The 19,271-nt window shown below is 42.6% G+C and overlaps 1 protein-coding gene across 4 annotated transcripts; it reads right to left on the reverse strand.

The window, feature by feature from the left end:
* Positions 1 to 1,097: 1,097 nt before the first annotated feature.
* Positions 1,098 to 10,045, reverse strand: nr2f1a (nuclear receptor subfamily 2, group F, member 1a). Of its 4 annotated transcripts, XM_029510671.1 has the most exons (4): positions 8,811 to 10,045; positions 8,609 to 8,623; positions 6,887 to 7,414; positions 1,098 to 2,813 (listed from the first exon to the last, which is right to left on the reverse strand). In XM_029510671.1, exons 1-4 carry the CDS (start codon positions 9,241 to 9,243, stop codon positions 2,539 to 2,541), a joined length of 1,251 nt encoding a protein of 416 aa, XP_029366531.1. In that variant the 5' UTR covers positions 9,244 to 10,045; the 3' UTR covers positions 1,098 to 2,538. The 4 variants fall into 4 exon arrangements, with proteins under 4 accessions (XP_029366531.1, XP_029366527.1, XP_029366530.1 ...); XM_029510667.1 differs by lacking the exon at positions 8,609 to 8,623 and having other exon boundaries at positions 6,887 to 7,456; XM_029510670.1 differs by lacking the exon at positions 8,609 to 8,623 and having other exon boundaries at positions 1,099 to 2,813; positions 6,887 to 7,411.
* Between the last annotated feature and the right edge of the window lie 9,226 nt (positions 10,046 to 19,271).

Raw genomic sequence — 19,271 nt, forward strand, 5'->3', positions numbered from 1 at the left:
AACAACGACCCAAGCTGAAGAAATATCACGTTTATGTTTGTGCAGTAGCCTAAGCAACAGCAAGGCGTCTGACAAGTGACCCAGTGCTGCAGACAGGTCGACTGGGAGTTAACAGGTACAATATGCCTGAACAGACATTAATCATGAGAATATAAATGTGTTTTTATGAGAGAGCATGTGAGGACAAGCTAAAGCACAATCTATAGAATCATTCCAGCATGAGCGCAAAACTAATGAATATCTTAATACTGTAGCCTTTGAACAGACATGCAATACAAACAAATAGCCGGTTGACAAAAATACCCCTCCCCCAATCCTATAAGGCAGTTGACAAATATGGCCATATCAAATCCAGGCATTGGATAGTGCTACATGCAGCTCTGCTCCTGTCCTCCTGTCCCTCATCACTTCCAGTCAGCAGATGAAGATGTGGGCAATGTGGCACACAAACACGTCCGATGATGAAGGGAGGACTAACAGGGAAATTTAATAATTGTCAAACCAAAACTCCATTTTCTTCTTCATGACGCCTCCCAGTTTATCACATTTTATCAGTAACGCGGTAATGACAGTGTGGGGAAGATCCAGGTCCATAACTGGGCTTCCTGTTTCCTTAGGAGACAAAAAAATAAAAGGAGGGGACGCACACACAGAGAAGCAGACCAACGCAAGGACAGAAACTCTATGTGGCCCATCTAACACATTGAGGACTTATCGATGTACTCATTACACTCTGGATGTATCAAGCAAACCAAGGCCACATCTCTTTCTGCCCCCCACCCCCCTCTCTCTCACATTATACACACACACACACACACACACGTTACACGTTACACGTTTCCTTCTCAATTGTCTCTCTCTCTCTCTCTCTCTCCCTCCCTCTCTCTCCTTCTTTCTCTCTATTCCCACACAATGCATCACACTCCGTGTTCCTATCGACTGGCTTACATGCTGTAAAATACATTTTCCAGATTGATCACGCACATCACAGCAGCTTTGCAGCGGGGCCTAACCCTTTTGCAAAAAATAAAAAAATAAAAAAATAAAAACGACGCCCACATCAATACTGAGGCATGCACCATCAAGGCAGAGTTTTTAAGAAACGGGAGAGAGGTGGAGTATTGTTTAGTTTGTGGAGAATCACCTTGATTAAGCCACAGGAGGTAGGGTGGAGGTGGCTCTGTGCGGTGCGCAGGCTTCCCCTTGCTGTCTGGGAAAAATATTAAACATTAATGCGCTCACAGGCTGGCAGAGAGCTCACTGCTGTAGTTCCTCGCGTTTAGCCTCCCCTCCTTTGTGCTCGCTTTGCCACTTATGTCAGTGGGTTTGTTAAAATGTAAGGTATGCAACCATTGTGTAATTACCACACTTAATCCCCGTGCATCACCTCGTTGTCACTGATAGGTGTAAACAGTGTATTCGGAATTACAAGTCTCAGTATAGGACAACTGCAGGCTGCACTTGCGCTTTTTTATAGGAGCCACAGAGAGCAGGCATTTCCTCAGATGGTTCAAAAACAAGCCCGAGCATCTTGACATTTGCTACCAGGAAAATGCTTGAGAATGAGACATCGTTGCCTATTTCTTTTTTTTTTCTTCTTTTTTTTAATAGTACAGTCACCATCACACAACTTCATCAACCGACCCTTCTGCAAAAAGCTGCATCATGGAGTAAGCAAATTGAAGGCAACAACCAATAAAATTCAAGAAACAATGAAAATTTTCAAGACGAAACAAACAAAATGTATTTGAAATGATATATTAAAAGTGCTTTTGATTTTCATGTCTCTCCTCTTTGACTGATGATCGACTCCACGCGCATTCACGGCCCGGGGAAAAGGCGCCCCAGACGTCCTCTCAGTAAAAATGTCCTGGAGGTCAGTTTGCTGCTGTTGCAGGTCCATCGTATCAATTGGGAAAAAAGTTCAACCATCAGTGGTGATATTGTCATAGCGATTAGACTGTTTCTTATTTGTCTAAATTTCTTTATTTTTCTGTTTAAATTCTCACTTCAATTTTAATTCTTGGAGAACATAGCTTCGACAACATATATCGCACTCATTATAAGAAGCAAAAGGTTATATCAAAAAATTATTAGTATAGAATCACAGAAACCCTGGTTTAGAACCAGAAAAAATACAAAACAGAGAGGTACATAGACACAGGACAATTCTTATAATTGCTTGGAAACATTATTTTCCCGCTAAGTCTTGATTCTTTTTTTTTTCTTACTGCGCATATGATGTTTTTCATTTTATTTGTATTTTTTACAAAAAAGGAAAATAAAGACTAGTATTTTACAAAATGAAGAGTATTGTTCTTGAAGATGAGGGTGGATTTACACAGGTGTAAAGTCCAGTTCCAATATTTTTCTGTACATAATGTATTCCATCACAGTCCCAGAAGACAGAAAAAAAGTAATGTCTTCCAAGTTTCTCAGAAAAAGGTCCTATATATAGTCTTCTTGAAGGAGGATGGGGTGAGGGGTGCTGAATTTTGGTCCTTTTTTCCCTCTCTTTTTTCCACTTTCATATAAGGATCATTGGATGGACATGTAAGGCCAGTTGAAGCTGCTCCCGGATAATAGCATATCCCTGATGAGGGTTTCAATAGGAGTTTTACCTACCAAGCGGACGAAGAACAGCTGCTCGATTACCGACGAGGAGACGGTGCGCAGAGAAGGGAGCCGCAGCAGGAGCTTCCCAAAGCGGCTGGGCTGGTTCGGGTACTGGCTCCTCACGTACTCCTCCAGGGCGCACTGGGATTTCTCCTGTAGGCTCTCGATGTGAGCAGCGTCCGACAGGCCGCAAGCGTCTGAGGAATACACACGCACACGCACACGCACGCACACACGCGTAAACAAAAAGACTGCGGTCAGGCTCGTCACTTTTCTCAAACCACAAGGTGCAGCATGTTGCGGAAAAGTACCTGGAGGTGATATTTCTTTATAAAAACTTCAATATATCAAGGAACAAGTAAAAGAATACATGTAGTCATAAAATGTATTATTAATTTAATAAATAAATAAACCAATATGCCTCTCAGGTCAGTGAACTTTGAGAGGGGCACATGGGGCTTAAAAGAAATAGTGACATTAAATAGACACGTGTAAATACATGGCACTCAAAGTACATGGCTGACCAATTCGCTTCGATTTTCTCTGCAAGGTATGAACACAAAAGCACATGGTCGTTTTTTCTGTCTCACGTGGGCCTAACTCTGCCAAGTGCACACTTTGCCATTCCCAATTTACGTCCTGCAAAAAAAGCGCCCTGGTTATCATTCAACATCAGCCTTTATGTGTTATTGACAAAGTGGAATGAACAAACACACTGCCCAAACATGCTACATCACACTGAGCGAGTGGGACTGTCATACAGAATAAACAAGGGGCATGTTGTGGAGTAGTAGATGCACAACACAGTGGAGGATATCGCTGCCTGCTCTTACTCACAACCAACAAGAATGTGGAGCTAAATATCGTGAAAACAGCTTTGTGATCGTGCAAAAGGAGGGAGGTAAGGAGGGGGGGGGCAATGGAGCAAAGGCGAAAGGTAGGCTATAGGCCCAAAGGCCGCTGCTCTTGATGTCTGGACTCTTGGGATTCAAGTATAAGGAAACATAAACGGCACTGATGAATCTGAAATTACACTGGATGTAATGTGACCTAATTACTCTGCAGTAAGCTGTTAAGTCATTTCGCTGCTCTTCTCTCCATAGACCACTCTTGGCCTGTTTTTCGATGGAGCCTATAGGACAGGCCGCTGGAAGCAATCAAATTTATTAGAGGAGGTGAAGTCAATAGTAACGCAGAAGCGACATAAAATGTCAGAAAATGAGCCTGTGCAGCAGCAACGCAGGCGAGCCGGCTGTTTTTTGGTGCTCACTGGTGGTTTATGCAGCCGTGTGCAGCCACGCTTCAATATAGACGAAAGCATATATGGCTTGTTAGTGTCTTACGATGTTTTGGTCCGATATAAAAGAGCAATGTTTTTCACCCAGACCGAGCCCTCCGCTTATAAACTGCTGTAAACGCAAGCAGCATAACCGCCGGCATATATGGTCCCACATGGAGTCTAGGCTGTCCTTAGCCGTGTTTCTGTGGAACTACACAAGGAGCACTGCTTTAGTTTTCAGGCACTACTACATTAAAGACCGGACAGAGGCTTTTAAGCCTCGTCGTGATTTCTCAGTGCTATAACTCACTATGGCCAGACACAATAACCTTATGAACCCGGGGGCAACGCTGAGATCTCGGGGTGATTTACTGTGACCGTAGTCCGGCTGGTCATTGCCCCCTCCCCACACACACACACACACACACACACACACCATGCAAATCCCAGTGGATTAACGCTGAGTGTCCGTTTTGAAAACCTACAGCAATCAATGAGGTTGAAATGATGAAATGAAAAACATGTAAAAATATCTGGCTAATTTTAATACTTGGCGTGGTGGATTTGGAAGTGCAGCGATACGTGGAGTCCAGGTCATCACAGGAAACAGGCTGCAGGGTGTCGGTGTCGAGAAAGAAACCCGGTCAAAGACACCCCACAGTTCTCCATAAGGTCTCCCTGCAACCGTGCACCCCACTGTACCCCAACACACTGGGACATGAGAGCAGAAAGCTCCCACATTTGCAAAGGGCTATTTTTGTGGTAGGTTACCAAGAGCAAACAGTGCAGATGTGGATGACCAGCTGATGTTAGACAATCATCCTGAACTCTGGTGGAAGTTCTTTTTTTCCTGGCCACCGTTATTTATGATAAAAAAAAAAAAATACTGACCAGTGTGCTGTTATTAAAGGCAAACAATCCATGCTGGCCTTGGCAAGGTGCCATGTGACTCGTTATAGCCAGCACCGGTTGTAGCCCATCAGCCCAACTAAATGATCTCTTAGAAAACATGGAGGATGCTAATGTGTGTACGAAGTTTCGCTGGGTAATCTGGGGTGAATTACCGAAACGCCGTGCATTAGATAAATATGGTCAAAGAAGTCAGTGCGTGACGTAATATAACAGGAAGAGCAGACTAAAGGTGAATTAAGTGAATCTAACAGGATGTCACTTTTATGGAATATCGTGACAACTGAGACAAAACATTTATTTGTGTATCAAAACTTATTTACTTCTCAGTATGTATTCAACATTTGGAGACTGAAATGAGCCCACTTGCCAAACCTCAAACCCCATAAGTGAAAGACTGAAAGTAGGTATTATGGTTTCCGAAAGTATATATAATGAAACTTGTATTTTAAGTCCTCTAACTGAAGGAATCCTATGTTGTAATACCATATTTGCCTTAAAAAGGATAATTGAAGATGGTTTATAGGATGCAACATAATGTCTGAGTTCTTATTTACAAGTTTGGTGAGCACTGTAACTTTGTTTAGATATTTTATGTCGTGATTATATACACCTCATTATTATTTATGCACACTGTGCGCAATTTTTAGAAAGTATGGGAAATTTTTTACTAATATAATATAATATAAAATAATATTATATTATATAATATCATATAATTTCAGATAATATCATATCATATAAAATAATATAATATAGTATAAAATAATAATATACATATGTATGACGATAAGTGAATAATAAACAATAATCATTGAAATATGCTAGAAGACAAGTGTAACTATTCTCAGATAAAATGGAGTGAGGGCGCTTTCTAGGGACATAGAAAGTGAGAATTATTTCACTATAAATTCAAATCTGAAAAGCACAGTCAAACTGAATATTTTATCATACACGTGTCCAATTATAGATTATGTACAGCCGTGTTACAGAATTTTGTCACGGGGCAAATATGAGACAATGAGGTTCAAACTTTCTGGTAAGTTTTGAAGTAGTTTGGGGCCTCTAAGTAAGTGAATTTAGACTTTCCTGTCCCTTCCCATCACCACCAGACTCCCCTGACATAACAGGCCTAATGGCACCAAGTGTACACAAGCAGCTCCAAAATAGCATCTAAATTACGCAGCGACAGTAAATGAGGACCTTTAGGACCTTGCCCCAGTCAGCCATCAATTAAGCTATCAACAATGTAGGTTACTTTTGAAAATTACTGCTGATGACTTTCCAAACCGTGCGCGACAAGAGAACCTCTCCTCAATAAGTTCGGAAATTAATAGGACAGCTAAAATTAATCTACAAACAAACCATACAGCAGTGTTGCTCTGTGTCCTACAGAAGCGATGCACTGACATATGAATCAACTTCCATCAGCTTTTTTGATCTCAGGCTGCTAAGGATTATTTCCTGCCCCCCAAGACATGTGTTTGTGCACGCAAAACAAGGATGAAAGCACGCACCAACACTCATAAATGCATCAGCTGTCATATATCAACCAGTGATAGACTATTTCATCTTTACGCTCAATTATTTGACACCTGTTCCAAAATTTATGGCCGCGAACCTACAATGTCGGTCTCAGCTGTGACGTGTTCAAGGGAAAAAATAAATAAATAAAAAATAAAAAGTTGAACTCAACAATTATAAAATATTTACTAACGTGGGGCTGTCAGTTGTTGTCTCCTGTTTTAAAAAAAAAATATACATATATCACCGAACTGGGTGTTACACTTTAAAAACTTGATGCGCTCACTCAATCTGGATTTGTTTACACGTCTTATGCTGCGGCTACAACTGACGTGGGAATGCATGTAAGAGGATATGTAGCAAGCTGTTGACAAAATAACTATTCCATCGGCAACACAAACATCTCGTAAAGTCAGATTTGTGACCAGCCTTCACTTGACAGCCATATCCTTGATGCCACGGCGCATCGCCCCGCAGCCTCGCTCCCAGTAACACAACTGTAACCGGGCCTCATTTGATTAAAGACGTGTTCCTGTGTGACATGTTGCGGACACCCACCTGATGTGAAAAGCACGATGGCCTTGAGGCAGCTGTACTCTGCCGAGTCTACGTGCAGGGTCTTAAGCTTCTCCACTTGCTCCTGGAAGATCCGGATGTGATCCATGAAAGCCACGACGCGGTCCGCGGACATCGGGGAGGCGTGGAGGCCCGCCGCGGCGAGCAGAGGGGCCACATGCAGAGGCATGGAGCACTGGGCCGCGTTAAGCACAAACAACTCGCTCCACGTCAGCCTGAGAAGGGACACCTGGTCGGTGATCTGCAGGTCGGGAAAGAAAGGGATGTTTCTCGCCCACTCCACGGCGCTGAAGAGCAAACGAGCCGCCAGCTCGCAGATGTTCTCGATGCCCATGATATTGTTGGGCTGCATGCACTGGCTCCCGTACCGGGACGTCGGGTAAGGCTCGGCCCGCAGCAATAACGAGATGTATCCGGACAGATAGCAATGGCCGTTCAGAGGGTCCCCGTTCGTCAGCGCGTACTGGCCTGGGTTGGGCTGGGTTGGAGGCATTCGTCCTCGCTGAACCGCTGACAAAAAGAAAGAGAAAAAGAGGAAATGTGCATCCAGGACTGATAAACATTGTTCATGAGTAGTGCAACAATCAGGCAGGCTGCAGCTAGTGTGCTTTTTCTCAGTTTAACGGCATGCACCGAGGTCGAAATTCAGCACGCTTCTCAAAACACACACTGACTCGTGTGTGCTGTTTGTGAGACTATAATATTCCACATTATTCTGTCGACAACACAAACATCTCACCAATACAGATGTGCTGCGTCCCTCAACATTTACACAGATTGTATTTGTATTTATGGATACAGGCTACTTGGGCTGCAAAATGAAAATAATCACTTTTACCCAGAAAACACTCAAATCTTCTGCCATCCAAAAGTAAATTTGCCCCATTTGCCATTCTGAATATATCTGGGCGTAATTGCACACTACATGCAGTAGCCCACATGTATGGCTTTAGCAGTACATTTGTCTGGCTTTTTGTTTATTTTTAATAATATTAATTGTGGCCAAACACATTACAAATATAACTGATAATTACTGATAAATGCAGTCCCATTTTTACATTTTACCCAGGCCAAAAGGTCAGCTGGGATTAAAAGGGAATTCTGCTATTGTTAAATATTAAAAATAAAATATTAATGAAACTCAGAGTACATCATACGTGGGCTCGCAGTGTGCACTACAAATAGGAGATTTTAAAAGAGGGATGTTTGCATAAATTGGAATAAAACACTTGACATAGGGAGTAAAGTTATACGGCCTGTAATGCAGCAGGCAAAACAATTAGCCATGAACAACTTCAGCGGCATTATTCTGGGAGTCTGAGCTGTCTAGTCAGCACAAGGAGCGGGAGAGAGACGTGGGATTGTAGTGTGTTCATTTTACATTCACACACAGCTTACAAGCCCTGCTCTACAATTATAAATGAGTTAGCTGCACATACTTATGGAAGCCTTGTAAGCAAACGCACGCACGCACACACTTACAGACAGACACACACAGACACACACACACACACACACACACACAGGGGTAAAATATACACACACTCTCCTCTCTTTTGATCTAAAACATACGCAAAATGGGCCTGTTGGGCTTAATGCCTCTGCTCGGTAATAGTACAGTTTAGACCGCGAGAGAAACTAAATAAAAGGGTCAGCTAGACGAGCCGCTTTGTTCAGGCGACCTGCATTCACAAGCAGAGCTGCTGTGGCTGCACTGGCCTTTTACCCTCCTCTCACACAGACACAGAGACTAAGCATTCATGCAAACATCCCTCAAAAACATGGATGGAGACTGCAGTATGCCCAGCCATGTAGCCTGTGACCTTAATGCAACATGGCAGCCCTGCTCGCCTGCTTTACTAGGATGCGTATTCATGAGTGGGCTTTAAAATATATATATATTCACCTTCCCGCCGCATTCCCACTTTTAAACACTTCTTCAGCCGGCAGTATTGGCACTGATTTCGGTGGTGCTGGTCAATGGGACAGTTCCTATTGGCACGACATGAGTATGTTAAGTTCCTCCGTACACTCCTCTTGAAGAAACTTTTGCATCCCTCGCAGGTGAACTGACCGTAGTGTTTGCCGCTCGATTTGTCTCCGCAAACCACACATTCAATATGTTGCTGACTCTGTCCAGAATTTTGACTCCCCTTGTCCCCGGCGGTCCCCGGTGTGGACGGGGGTCCCGGCTGACTGGGGGTCTGCGGAGTGTGCGGCGCCGCCGACGCCGCCTGCTGCTGCTCCCTCGCCGGCTGCGCTGCTGGGTTGGGGCCGCTCGGAGGTCCTCCGGCCACGTCTTCCTGCGGATCTCGCCAGACGCTAACTACCATTGCCATATCTCGGCCCCGGAAAGTGCTATAAAGCGAAATGATCGCCGGTGTTTATGAAGCGTAGAGGAGAAAAAAAATAGATCTCAAAAGACGGGGCAGTGCAAAGTCAAATCAGAGCACGCAATCTCATATGGGGTAAGAAGGGGAGTACAACGCGATCAATACATTCAAAATACAGGAGGGCGATTGAATAGGCACCCGATCAGGATATGCAAGTATCGGGAGGCCAGTTCCAAGGTAAATTGCAGTCAGCCATTCAGGAATCCCTAATCTTGTAGGAAAACCCGAGTCCAGACGTAACAAATTGCAGTTTGATATAAAATAGCCACAAAGGAAAGGCAGGAGCGATTCACATGGACGCTGGAACGAGTTAAAAAAAAAAAAAAAAAAAAAAAAAAAACCTTTTGCTGGAAAGACACGCGATCCAAAGTGCTGCGGAGATAAATTCCTTTCTCTTTTCTTCCCCTTGCTCCTTTACACTCCCGTCTTCGCCGTACAGGAGGGGAGGAAAAACTGAAGAGCTGGATTTTTACATCTATATTCTTAAATAAACCTCATCATCTCGCCCAGCAGCGAGAGAAAACCGCGTCGCCGAATGAAGTGCCCATGTATAGTTTCACCTCTCTCCAGCAGGAGGAATGGAGATACGAAGAGAAAAAGATAAAAAAAAGAAGAGGAAAAACACCAACAACTAATAGAATATGCAAGAAGAAGGAGAGACCCAAAAATGAATGCGCTTAAACGGGAGGACCAGCGGAGCAATGTTTCCGAAACGGGGGATCTGCGCGAATGTCTGTATATAGTGAACTTTGACACTACTATTGAAACTGACACGTTTCTATGGAGATCGCTGCGCCTTATATGGTGCTCATGTCAAGGAGCCAAGAGAGGGGCTGCTGGAGACTGATAATCAAAGGCGACTGACTGGCCAGAGCCCTGCATAGAGGAGGAGGAGAGGAGGAGAGGGGGGGTGGGGAGGTGGGGGAGAGAGAGAGAGAGAGAGAGAGAGAAAATGGGAGGCTAAGGTTATAGCCAAGCCCTCTCTTTCTCTCCATTGGTTAGAGTCCCCCTCTGTTCATTCACTGCAAAAAATGTCCATCCCGATAAGCCGTTCGGTCTCGTGTTCAGATCTGATAATGTTATTTTTTTCATGAAAACACAGCAGGGGTGGGGAGAAGGAAAAAAAATGCAGTTTACCGAATCCCACTTGTTTCCAGGCGCGGTCCGAGTCGTTTGCAGAATTTTTCGGGGGGGTGTGTGTGTGGGGGGGGGGTCAATAGCCTGAACCGAGGCTGAGTAGCCTCTTGCGAGGAGATTCCCTTTAAAAATTAATAGTGGATGTAATAAAAATTTGTAGTAATGCGTCGATTGGCATTGGAAACAAGTGGACACATCTCACCCCGATTGAAGATTCACTCTCCTCGCGTCGGTGTGCCTGAGATTTCCAGACTCAATAGCCCACTGAGCCGACTGATAGCTGAGGATGGATATTTTTTGCAGTGTTGCCATCTACGACTGGAGGGGCTGGGGGGCTCTGACAGGCACAATTTACATTGAGCTCGCCCCGCGCTGCTATTTACTTTGAAACCTGATTAGTATGGGCCGTCTATTGTCACCAAAAAGAGGAAGAAACCCTGGATAGAATAGCTGAAAAAGCAGGGTAAAGGCAAGGGGGGACAACGGTTTTACGCACGACAAATAAACCAAAAACTGTGCGCAGCGGCGAAAGGGGGACTCTGGCTCAGAAATTCCCCAAAGTTTCTTAATGGTTTGTCTCGGACTAGTATCTTTATTATACAATTATCGGGTGTCATTGTTGGTTTGAAGCGGATTCATATTTTCACACGTTGTTTTGTCTTTGGCAGGCGCATTGCGGTAAATCCCTGTCTGTAATCGGCACAGTCTCGCTGATTAAAACTTACAATTTAGTTTAAGGGAGCTTATAAAGGGAGGAAAATGTCAATGTGAGGACTGATGCATTAAAGGCAGTGTGCTATACAAACGGGATGCCGTGCCAGCGGCAGAAAATCTCTAAAAATAGACGGAGCAATAAGCAATATTCAATAATTACCGAGGTCCTGTAGTCTCCACAATCACTGAGCTGGTGTCACATTATGTCTTAATAATGACAGTAATTCAAAATCATGTGAAGTTGCTGGGAATTTGCATGGGGATTCCGGCTTTTTTGTATCAGGGTTTCTGCAGGCTTACAACCTCCACAACTCAAAAATGTCTGGATCGCGCTGCCATCTAGCGTACATTGCACAATTACAACCCAATATTAATGCATGCACAAGTCATCAAACATGAATTTTTAAAACTCAGAAGTTGATTTGAAAAGAATTTAAATTAAGCTATCCCAATTTTTTTTACTTAACGTTTTCTGTCGTCTCTTTCGGCTTTCTGGACAAGTGTAGTGTGTTTTGCAGAATGATGTTTAACAAAGAGGGGGGAAAAAAAACCCGGGAAAAGAACAACAATAAATATATGTTACATTGTAATGAAAATAAAAAGAGTCTCTGAAGAAGACTACAGATTTGATTCCACTTAATTTAGTTGGGACTAGGAGCTAAAACGACGTGCGCAATTCACCTACAAAACAATGGAATACACCAAGTTGGAAAAGAATAAGCATTCATAATGGGTCAAGTTATTGTAAAATAAAAACAAAGAGAGTCGTTTAACAAAGATCTTTAAGCACATAGAGATATTAACAGATATAATAGAGCGTAAATATGCAAGTGCCTCCTTTGGAACCGCATAGGAGGGATGGGTTGTTTTTTAAGTATTCAACATGAGAGCTCTCTCTCCCGTCCCTGTCTCGGACACTCCACTGAAACTCCCCGGCCATGTCTCCAGCTCATTGAAAAGGTGAAACCAATAAGATTAAATCGGACAAAGATTTTTTTTTTCCTTTTCTGTAAGTGTATCATTAAGATTTAACTCCACAGATTGGGAAAGGGGGCTCCGCGGGAGAAGTGGAGAGAGGAGTGAGAGGGGACAGCGAATGGGGAGCAGGCTGTGGAGGCTCTAATAGAAAGCTGCAGAAACGGCGAGAGGAAAAAGGGAGAAAGTGGACTGCAGGACATCGAAAGAAGAAGCACCGGCCACGGCAGTGACCAGCGGAGGAGCAGCCATCTACCTGGAACACACACACAAAAAAAAACCCCAAACCAAAACAAAAAACTACCAGTCGACAGACAGAGGCAAGTACGCTATTTATTTCTCACTTCTGCCCTCCGCGGCTCATGCACAGCGCTGAGCGCAGGGCTGCAGCCTCCGTGTCCCGCCACATGACCGTTAACTTCAAACCATGTAGTACTCAGAGTCCCAACTTTTTTTTTTTTTTTTTTTTTTTTTTTTAATAGAGGGACAGTCGCATCTTTTACCCCCCACCCATCCCCACCCCCCAACATTACCGCCGATTATCGAGCCCCGTTTCTTCCCTTTTCTCCAGCTGTCCCCACTGATTTGTACATCAGATAGTAGTAATGTTATTACAGGCTGCTTGTTGTGCCGCTGGACATGGGGGCTATTTTGCACGTCCCGTCCACCTCACCTGCGAGGCTATTTGTTGTTTCTACACTTAGTGCAAAGATCGATAGCAGGCTGTTTGTCTCAGCGATAGTGTCACAGGATTAAGAGGCTGATCAAGGAGACCAGCCGCAGCCCTTCTTTTACACTCTTTTCCGAGAGGCTGTTGAACCGCTATTTACTCTGTATTGCATAAAAAAAGAATAATAGATCCACGCTGGGAAAAAAAGTCTCATTCACAGGAAAAAGAACTAAACGTGTGGGAAAAGGCTGCAGTGACTAAACGTAAAATGACATGTAATGGGATTTATCAAGGCAGAATTATTGATAGAGAGGGTCTGTGATAGAAAGTGACTAACTAAAATAAATGATGCACCAATGTAGGCCAGGTTAACTCGGGCTATTTCAGGACAAACTGCACGTTGAAAAGCTTGGCAAAAATAACATTACATAACAACACTGGCCTTAATCCTGGTTGCTTTAAACCCGTGCTAATTAATAAATTTTTACGTCAGTCAAGGATTATTTATTCTTCATTTCCTATTCTCTGAGGTCCGTCCCTTTTGTTATCTATGCAGCAAAACGCGCACGTATCTGTAACGTGTTAACTTACCGAAAACGTGTAAGGAATTACATCATTACAATAATATTAAACTCGTCTTTCAGGTAGTGGATGCATTTACGCTTCAGGACACACGGCAGTCTTTTTCCATATGCTGTAATCTAATACTGTGATGAAGTGAGCTTTGAATAATAAGGGTCCAGTCTGACTTTTTCTATTTCTAGCTAAACTCACCAATCCACAGATAGATTATCTACGACTGTTTAAATTTCCCTCATGTGAAAGTTTTAGTCAAATGACTTTATTGGTCAAATATTTATGGGGAGGGAGGGGGAAAGCACATTTCACCAAATCTGTGATGATCAGTGAGTCCACTTTTTTTTTTTTTTACACGGGTACGCTGAAACCGAATGAAATGCAGCTGAAAACAACAAGCAGCACTATAAGTTGGAAAAACACTGAGGTCGTAAGTGCAAGCCCCCCTCCAACGCCCCTAACCCAATAAAACAACAGATAACCACAAATTGAGGTTTTGGAGCATTTAGACTGAGACAAACAGAAGCAGAGATGTATATATTGTCGAGGTCGTCAGAAATAGATTGTGTGTGATCACATCAGGGTTACAACCACAGCTCACAGTCAATAAGACATGCATGGGTTTACAGTCGCTTTGCACAGAGGGGCCCTCTGTGCAAAACGTCCCCTGCGAGTCCACCAGCGTGGCAATGTGTGTGGACGGCGGGACAGAGACTCAGAGAGCTGATGCTGATCCCCGAGACTTTATCTTTCCGCGAATTGATGAATGTAATCATTCAACAACCGAAAACATCTTGGTGCCTGGAAGTTTGAGCGTTGCTCCACAGCTCCAAGCTGGCTCTTTTGAATAATAGACACCGAGCACGATGATAGTCATGTGTGGCAATGAGATGCAGCTGAAAAGCACAAAAAAAAAAAAAAAAGCCCAAACAAAACGTGTTGAACCTTGCTTTTACACATTATGAAGAAGTTTGTCCCTGGAGTTATTTTCATTAATAATGAAGCAAATTATGTTTTTTTTTAGTAAGTAAACTCTTGAAAATCTGCTGACAAAACCTGAACAGCTTTTGTCTTACAAACTATTCACTGTAGATAATAATTTTTATGTTTTTATTGTTGCTGTTTTTTTTATCAATTACCTGAGCATAAAAGACCACTGACATTATAACAACGTAGTAAAAATTTAGTAGAAACTAGATGTAAATGTAGCCCCCCCCGTCCAACAGCATGGTGCCACACTGACAATAAATTAAGCTCATGCATAGCTGCTTTGTTCCCCTTCTTTTTCTTTTAAAGGTGCGTTTTGACTATAATTTCCTCTCACAAATCATCTTCCGGATCACTTATTGCTGCATGTAACCTGCATTTAGATTTATGCAGTTTTAGATGGACAACAAAGGCATTTTTTTTTTCATTAATCTGAAAACCAATCAGGTAACATAATATAAAATCAAAGCTTTCGACCTGTTAGAAACAACAGTGTAGTTGACACGGTTTTAAAACTGAGACCCTGGCTGCTGGAGTGAAGTTGGTGTAACTTTTCTCAACACCTCTGCAGCCTGCACTTTAGAAAAAGAAGAAGAAAAAAAGGAAAAAAAAATGGCACCGGAGGGAAAAAAGTCAGATTTTCACGGTGCGCTCTGCTGCGCTTATGTCAAACATTTTCATATTTCTGTTGGTCCTAATTAATAAAATTATGAAATTAATAAAAACAAACCTTATAACTGTGTTTGACTTGTTGGAGGTTTTGTTGCTTTGAGTGCTTGTGTGCTGAAAAGGGGGGGGGGGGGGGGGGGGGGTTGAGGGCTGTGTGTGTGTGTGAGTGGGGGTGCTTCTTTATTGTCCCAATCTGATCCCCAAATTATTCTGGGGGCTCAGATTGGTGTGAAAGGACGAGAAGGTCACTTGAAATCGCCTTTTATCCGCTAGCTTTTTTTTCTATGGATCAGCAACTTTCAATAGACATAATCTAATCGCTCTTAATGGAAAGGCCATTCATGATAAATAGTGGAAATATCGTTGAGCCTTTAGTCTGCAGCCATTTAAGACCGAGGCATTTAGGAGACAACAAAAGTTCACAAAATAGCACGGTTATTAATTATTACTGGAAACTGCAAAGAGTCTGTCCTAAACAGAGGGGGAGTTTACATGTCTAATTAAAACCGACGGACACACACAACAGTTAAATATCTCCAACTTTATGTTGTAAAGCAGCGCAGTAAACCAGCTAATGTCTGTTATTTAATCATCATTTTGTGTATGATTTTTATTTTTTTATTTTTTTTTTAAGTTATCTTTTTGTCCCTAGACGACTTCAAACTGTAAAACTGCTGTACCCCGTTAATCATCCGTATTCTAATGTGGATATTATTGTTTATTCCCTCATTATTTTTAATATGTCCTCAATCTCTCCAGAGATTTGAGACCCTTCACTTCTTGGCGTGATGAATGAAAGTCTCTTTTCTTTTCTTTTTCTTTTTTTTTTTTTTTTTTTTTTTGCATCCCAGACTATAATTGAGGACAATAACTGCAATGACTTTCCCAATTAGGCTTGAGGTTGGAGTTAAGTTAGAGGGACTGTCAGTTTATGCTATGGGCAATGGCTTTATTGCTCACTAACCATCATTTCTTTAGAGCCTATGTGCTAATTACTCTGGATGGTCCCAGAGACGGAGATTATAAATCCATTAGCACTGAAACCCTCGTGGTTGCACAGTGCAAACATTGTAATTTTGCAGTACACCAAAAAACCAAACTTTAAGTGGCAGAAACTAGATGAAGGGAAACAGATTTTCAGCAGCCGGTGCACTTCTCAGGGATCCACAGTGAACAGAAGCCCAGCGCATATCAATCAGCAGCTAAAGTGAAACACACAGCAAACCAAGCAGAAGAGAAAAAGGAAATGACAGGAGGAATGTTTTATCAGCGTTTTGGCCGCCCATGGCTTTAGGTGTAGGTTTTAGAAACAAACGACCTGTTTGTACTCCCGACTCAACTTAGTCACAAAAGATCAAAACAAAACGCTGCGATTTTAATACTGTGGTTCCTATTTTTAGGCAAGTTTGGGAAATTCAGTTCGGCTATCCGGCTTCCCAAAGTGCCTGTGAAATATCCAGGGAGGGATGCCGCCTTGAGGAAAAAAGTGAATTAAAATAAGATTTAATACCTGCTTAAAGAATGAAACACAAAAACCGAAACCCAAACGGGTGTGCGTGAAGGCATCTCACCCTTAAAGTAATTTATTTCAGGGAAACCGGAGGGCAAAGGTGGAATTCTTGAGAAATTTAACAAGGATAAGGGAGCTTTAGGAATTCTGCACGCAGATTACCTTTCATCCCATCCTCACATTATCCGACAACACACAGCAGAAATATAGCTCCGCGACAAAGAGCGAGATTACCCTCCGACACAGGGGAGTGCAAAACAATTTTTAAGAAGTATTGCGATTATTGTGAGGTGTAGGGGGCAAGAAGGGAGACGGAAGGGTGGGCTCCGGGGGAGGAGGGGGGGTGATTCCCTGTGTGCTTTTACAAAGGGAAGTGAAGCTCACTGCTCACTTGGTCCCGTCACTGCGGATGGGTGATGTGACCGATGGTGGACCCCCTTAAAAAGAGTTCACACACACTTTTCTACGCTGGCATTCATATTTCTGCTATAATTCCCACCAAACTTCCCCTTTCCACTGCTCCTTTTTTTTTTTTAATGATTTAATTTGGTCTAACCTGTAGGGTCATCTAAACTTGTGGTATGTAATTAAATGAGTGGCATCACATCACCACTGCATTATTTTTTTTTCCCTTCCATTTTTTCCTCTTTTCTCCAAAACCAACACACAGCGGGAGCTTAATTAGAAATGTAGTGTAGCTGAACCATCAACATGCTGATGCTGAGGATGACTGAGAAGTCTAGTTTACATCAGTGCAGAGAAAACAGAAAACATTTCCCTCCAAACTCTCACAGGCAGTTTGACGGAAAATGTATATATTTATTTATTTACATTTGGAATCCTTGAATGTTGTGTATGGGTATGAATAGGTCCATGAAGATTAGACAACCGTAAAACATGATTTATTATTATGATATAATAAAGAACACATTTTACACACAATTTGCATGTATAGGTAAATATATATATATGTGTGTGTGTATGTATATTTATCTTTTTCAGATACATTACTGACTAAAAACACAGTTGGAGCCATTTAAACATGAGACCCCCCCCCCCATTTTTCTCTTACACCCACACATAGAACAAAATCCTCTTGAGGTTTGGTGTTAGATTCATTTGAAAGGTGTGTGTCTGGGGCTTGTGTATGAGGGAGGGAACATGTGTGTAAAAAGACAGTGAAGTGAAGGTGTGGAGGTGGCCTCTGTTTAGTGTCCAGACCTGGCAGATTGTGACCTTATCAATGTGAAACTCTTAAGATAAATTATTCATAGCACCTGTTTGATGTCTCCGGCCAAAGAATGACAAAGGTGTAAGATTTAAGATGCATCTCAGAGCCATGAATTTCAGCTGCTGTGCTACCTGTCTTGTTTTTAGAGCGGAAAAAGAGGGAGGCAGGCCGCATTTTGAACAACAAAAATGAGCAATTTGTCTCGTGACAGGGGATTACAGAAGAGTGGGACCAGTATACAGCTAGATGCATTAATCAAACTCCACCGTAGCTCAATATGCCATTTCAGGGTGCAAGGTGTGGCTCCTGTCAGCCATTGTCTTGATGCCACATGATTTGAAAGTATCCAGAGATTGTCGGTCACCGAAGTGGGCCACCTACATTCTCACTGTCTGCTTCACCTGCACTTTTTTATTCTGAAACTTTAATTTGGAAAGAGAGTTGGTGTGAGCGATTCAGTGGAGCTAACCTTGCCCTTTGTAACCAGGTTTGTGTTGTGTGTCTCCTCGCAGGCAGAGAGCAACGTGTCGTCCAGGAAACACAGGGGGATGTGTAGCTGTGGTGCAAGGACCGACACTGGGATACGATGTAATTTACAGCAAAGCTGCTTGATTCTAGGACAGCAACGCTTACACCACTGTTTAGTGTTTGAGTCACTCGGTATGATAATCTCGTACTGACAATTTAGATCTATTTAATCATAGATGTAGTAAATATAACAATAAAGGTAAGTTAATAGCCACTGTCAAAATAGATTTTAGGAGGCTCAGTTCAGATTTTCATTTGCCAAATAACTTCAGCAAATACGAGTGCAATCTTTGCAGCTTTTTGCACAGAAACTCTTATGTTCTTTTTCGATGAATTGTCCAGAGTGTAGTGTGCATTTAGGCAAACTGGCACCTAATGTTTTCATAGCAAGACGCCAACTTAACAGTAACTGACAGTATTAATAAAATAAATTCAACTGAGATGGATATTCCTGATGATATATACAGATGAGTGTGAGCCATGCCAGAGTGCTGAAGGAGTGCAAATGGGAGACACTCACGGACACTCCAACATATGTTTGTGTGTTTACTCCACTGTGTGTGTGTGTATGTGTGTCTCTCCGTGTGTGTGTGTGTGTGTGTGTAAGAGAGATAGCCTAGTCAGTTTTCCTCAGATGTTCCCCTCGACCTTTGACCCAAGAGTTGGGGTCAAGCCCTGACAAATGAGACGGTTGAGTTCTGGCCAGAACTGCAAACATTCCACAACAATCTTCTACCCTCCTCCCCTCAAGCTCATATCCGTCTTTTCTCACCCCTTCACTCCTCTCACTATGACTCTTCCATGACCGGGAGAGAGTCAGAGAAAGTACTCATTGTACATCAACATGTTTTGTTGTATTTGCTGTGCGAATCTTGGCGTACACTCCCTTTAAATTAAAACCTACAGCACTGGGTTAAACTGAATATCCGAGACATCTGCCTTGTTTACAGAAGGAGAGAAAACACAAGAGTGTGATC

The sequence above is a fragment of the Echeneis naucrates genome, chromosome 9 (genome assembly GCF_900963305.1).
Source record: "Echeneis naucrates chromosome 9, fEcheNa1.1, whole genome shotgun sequence".
Lineage (NCBI taxonomy): Eukaryota > Metazoa > Chordata > Actinopteri > Carangiformes > Echeneidae > Echeneis > Echeneis naucrates.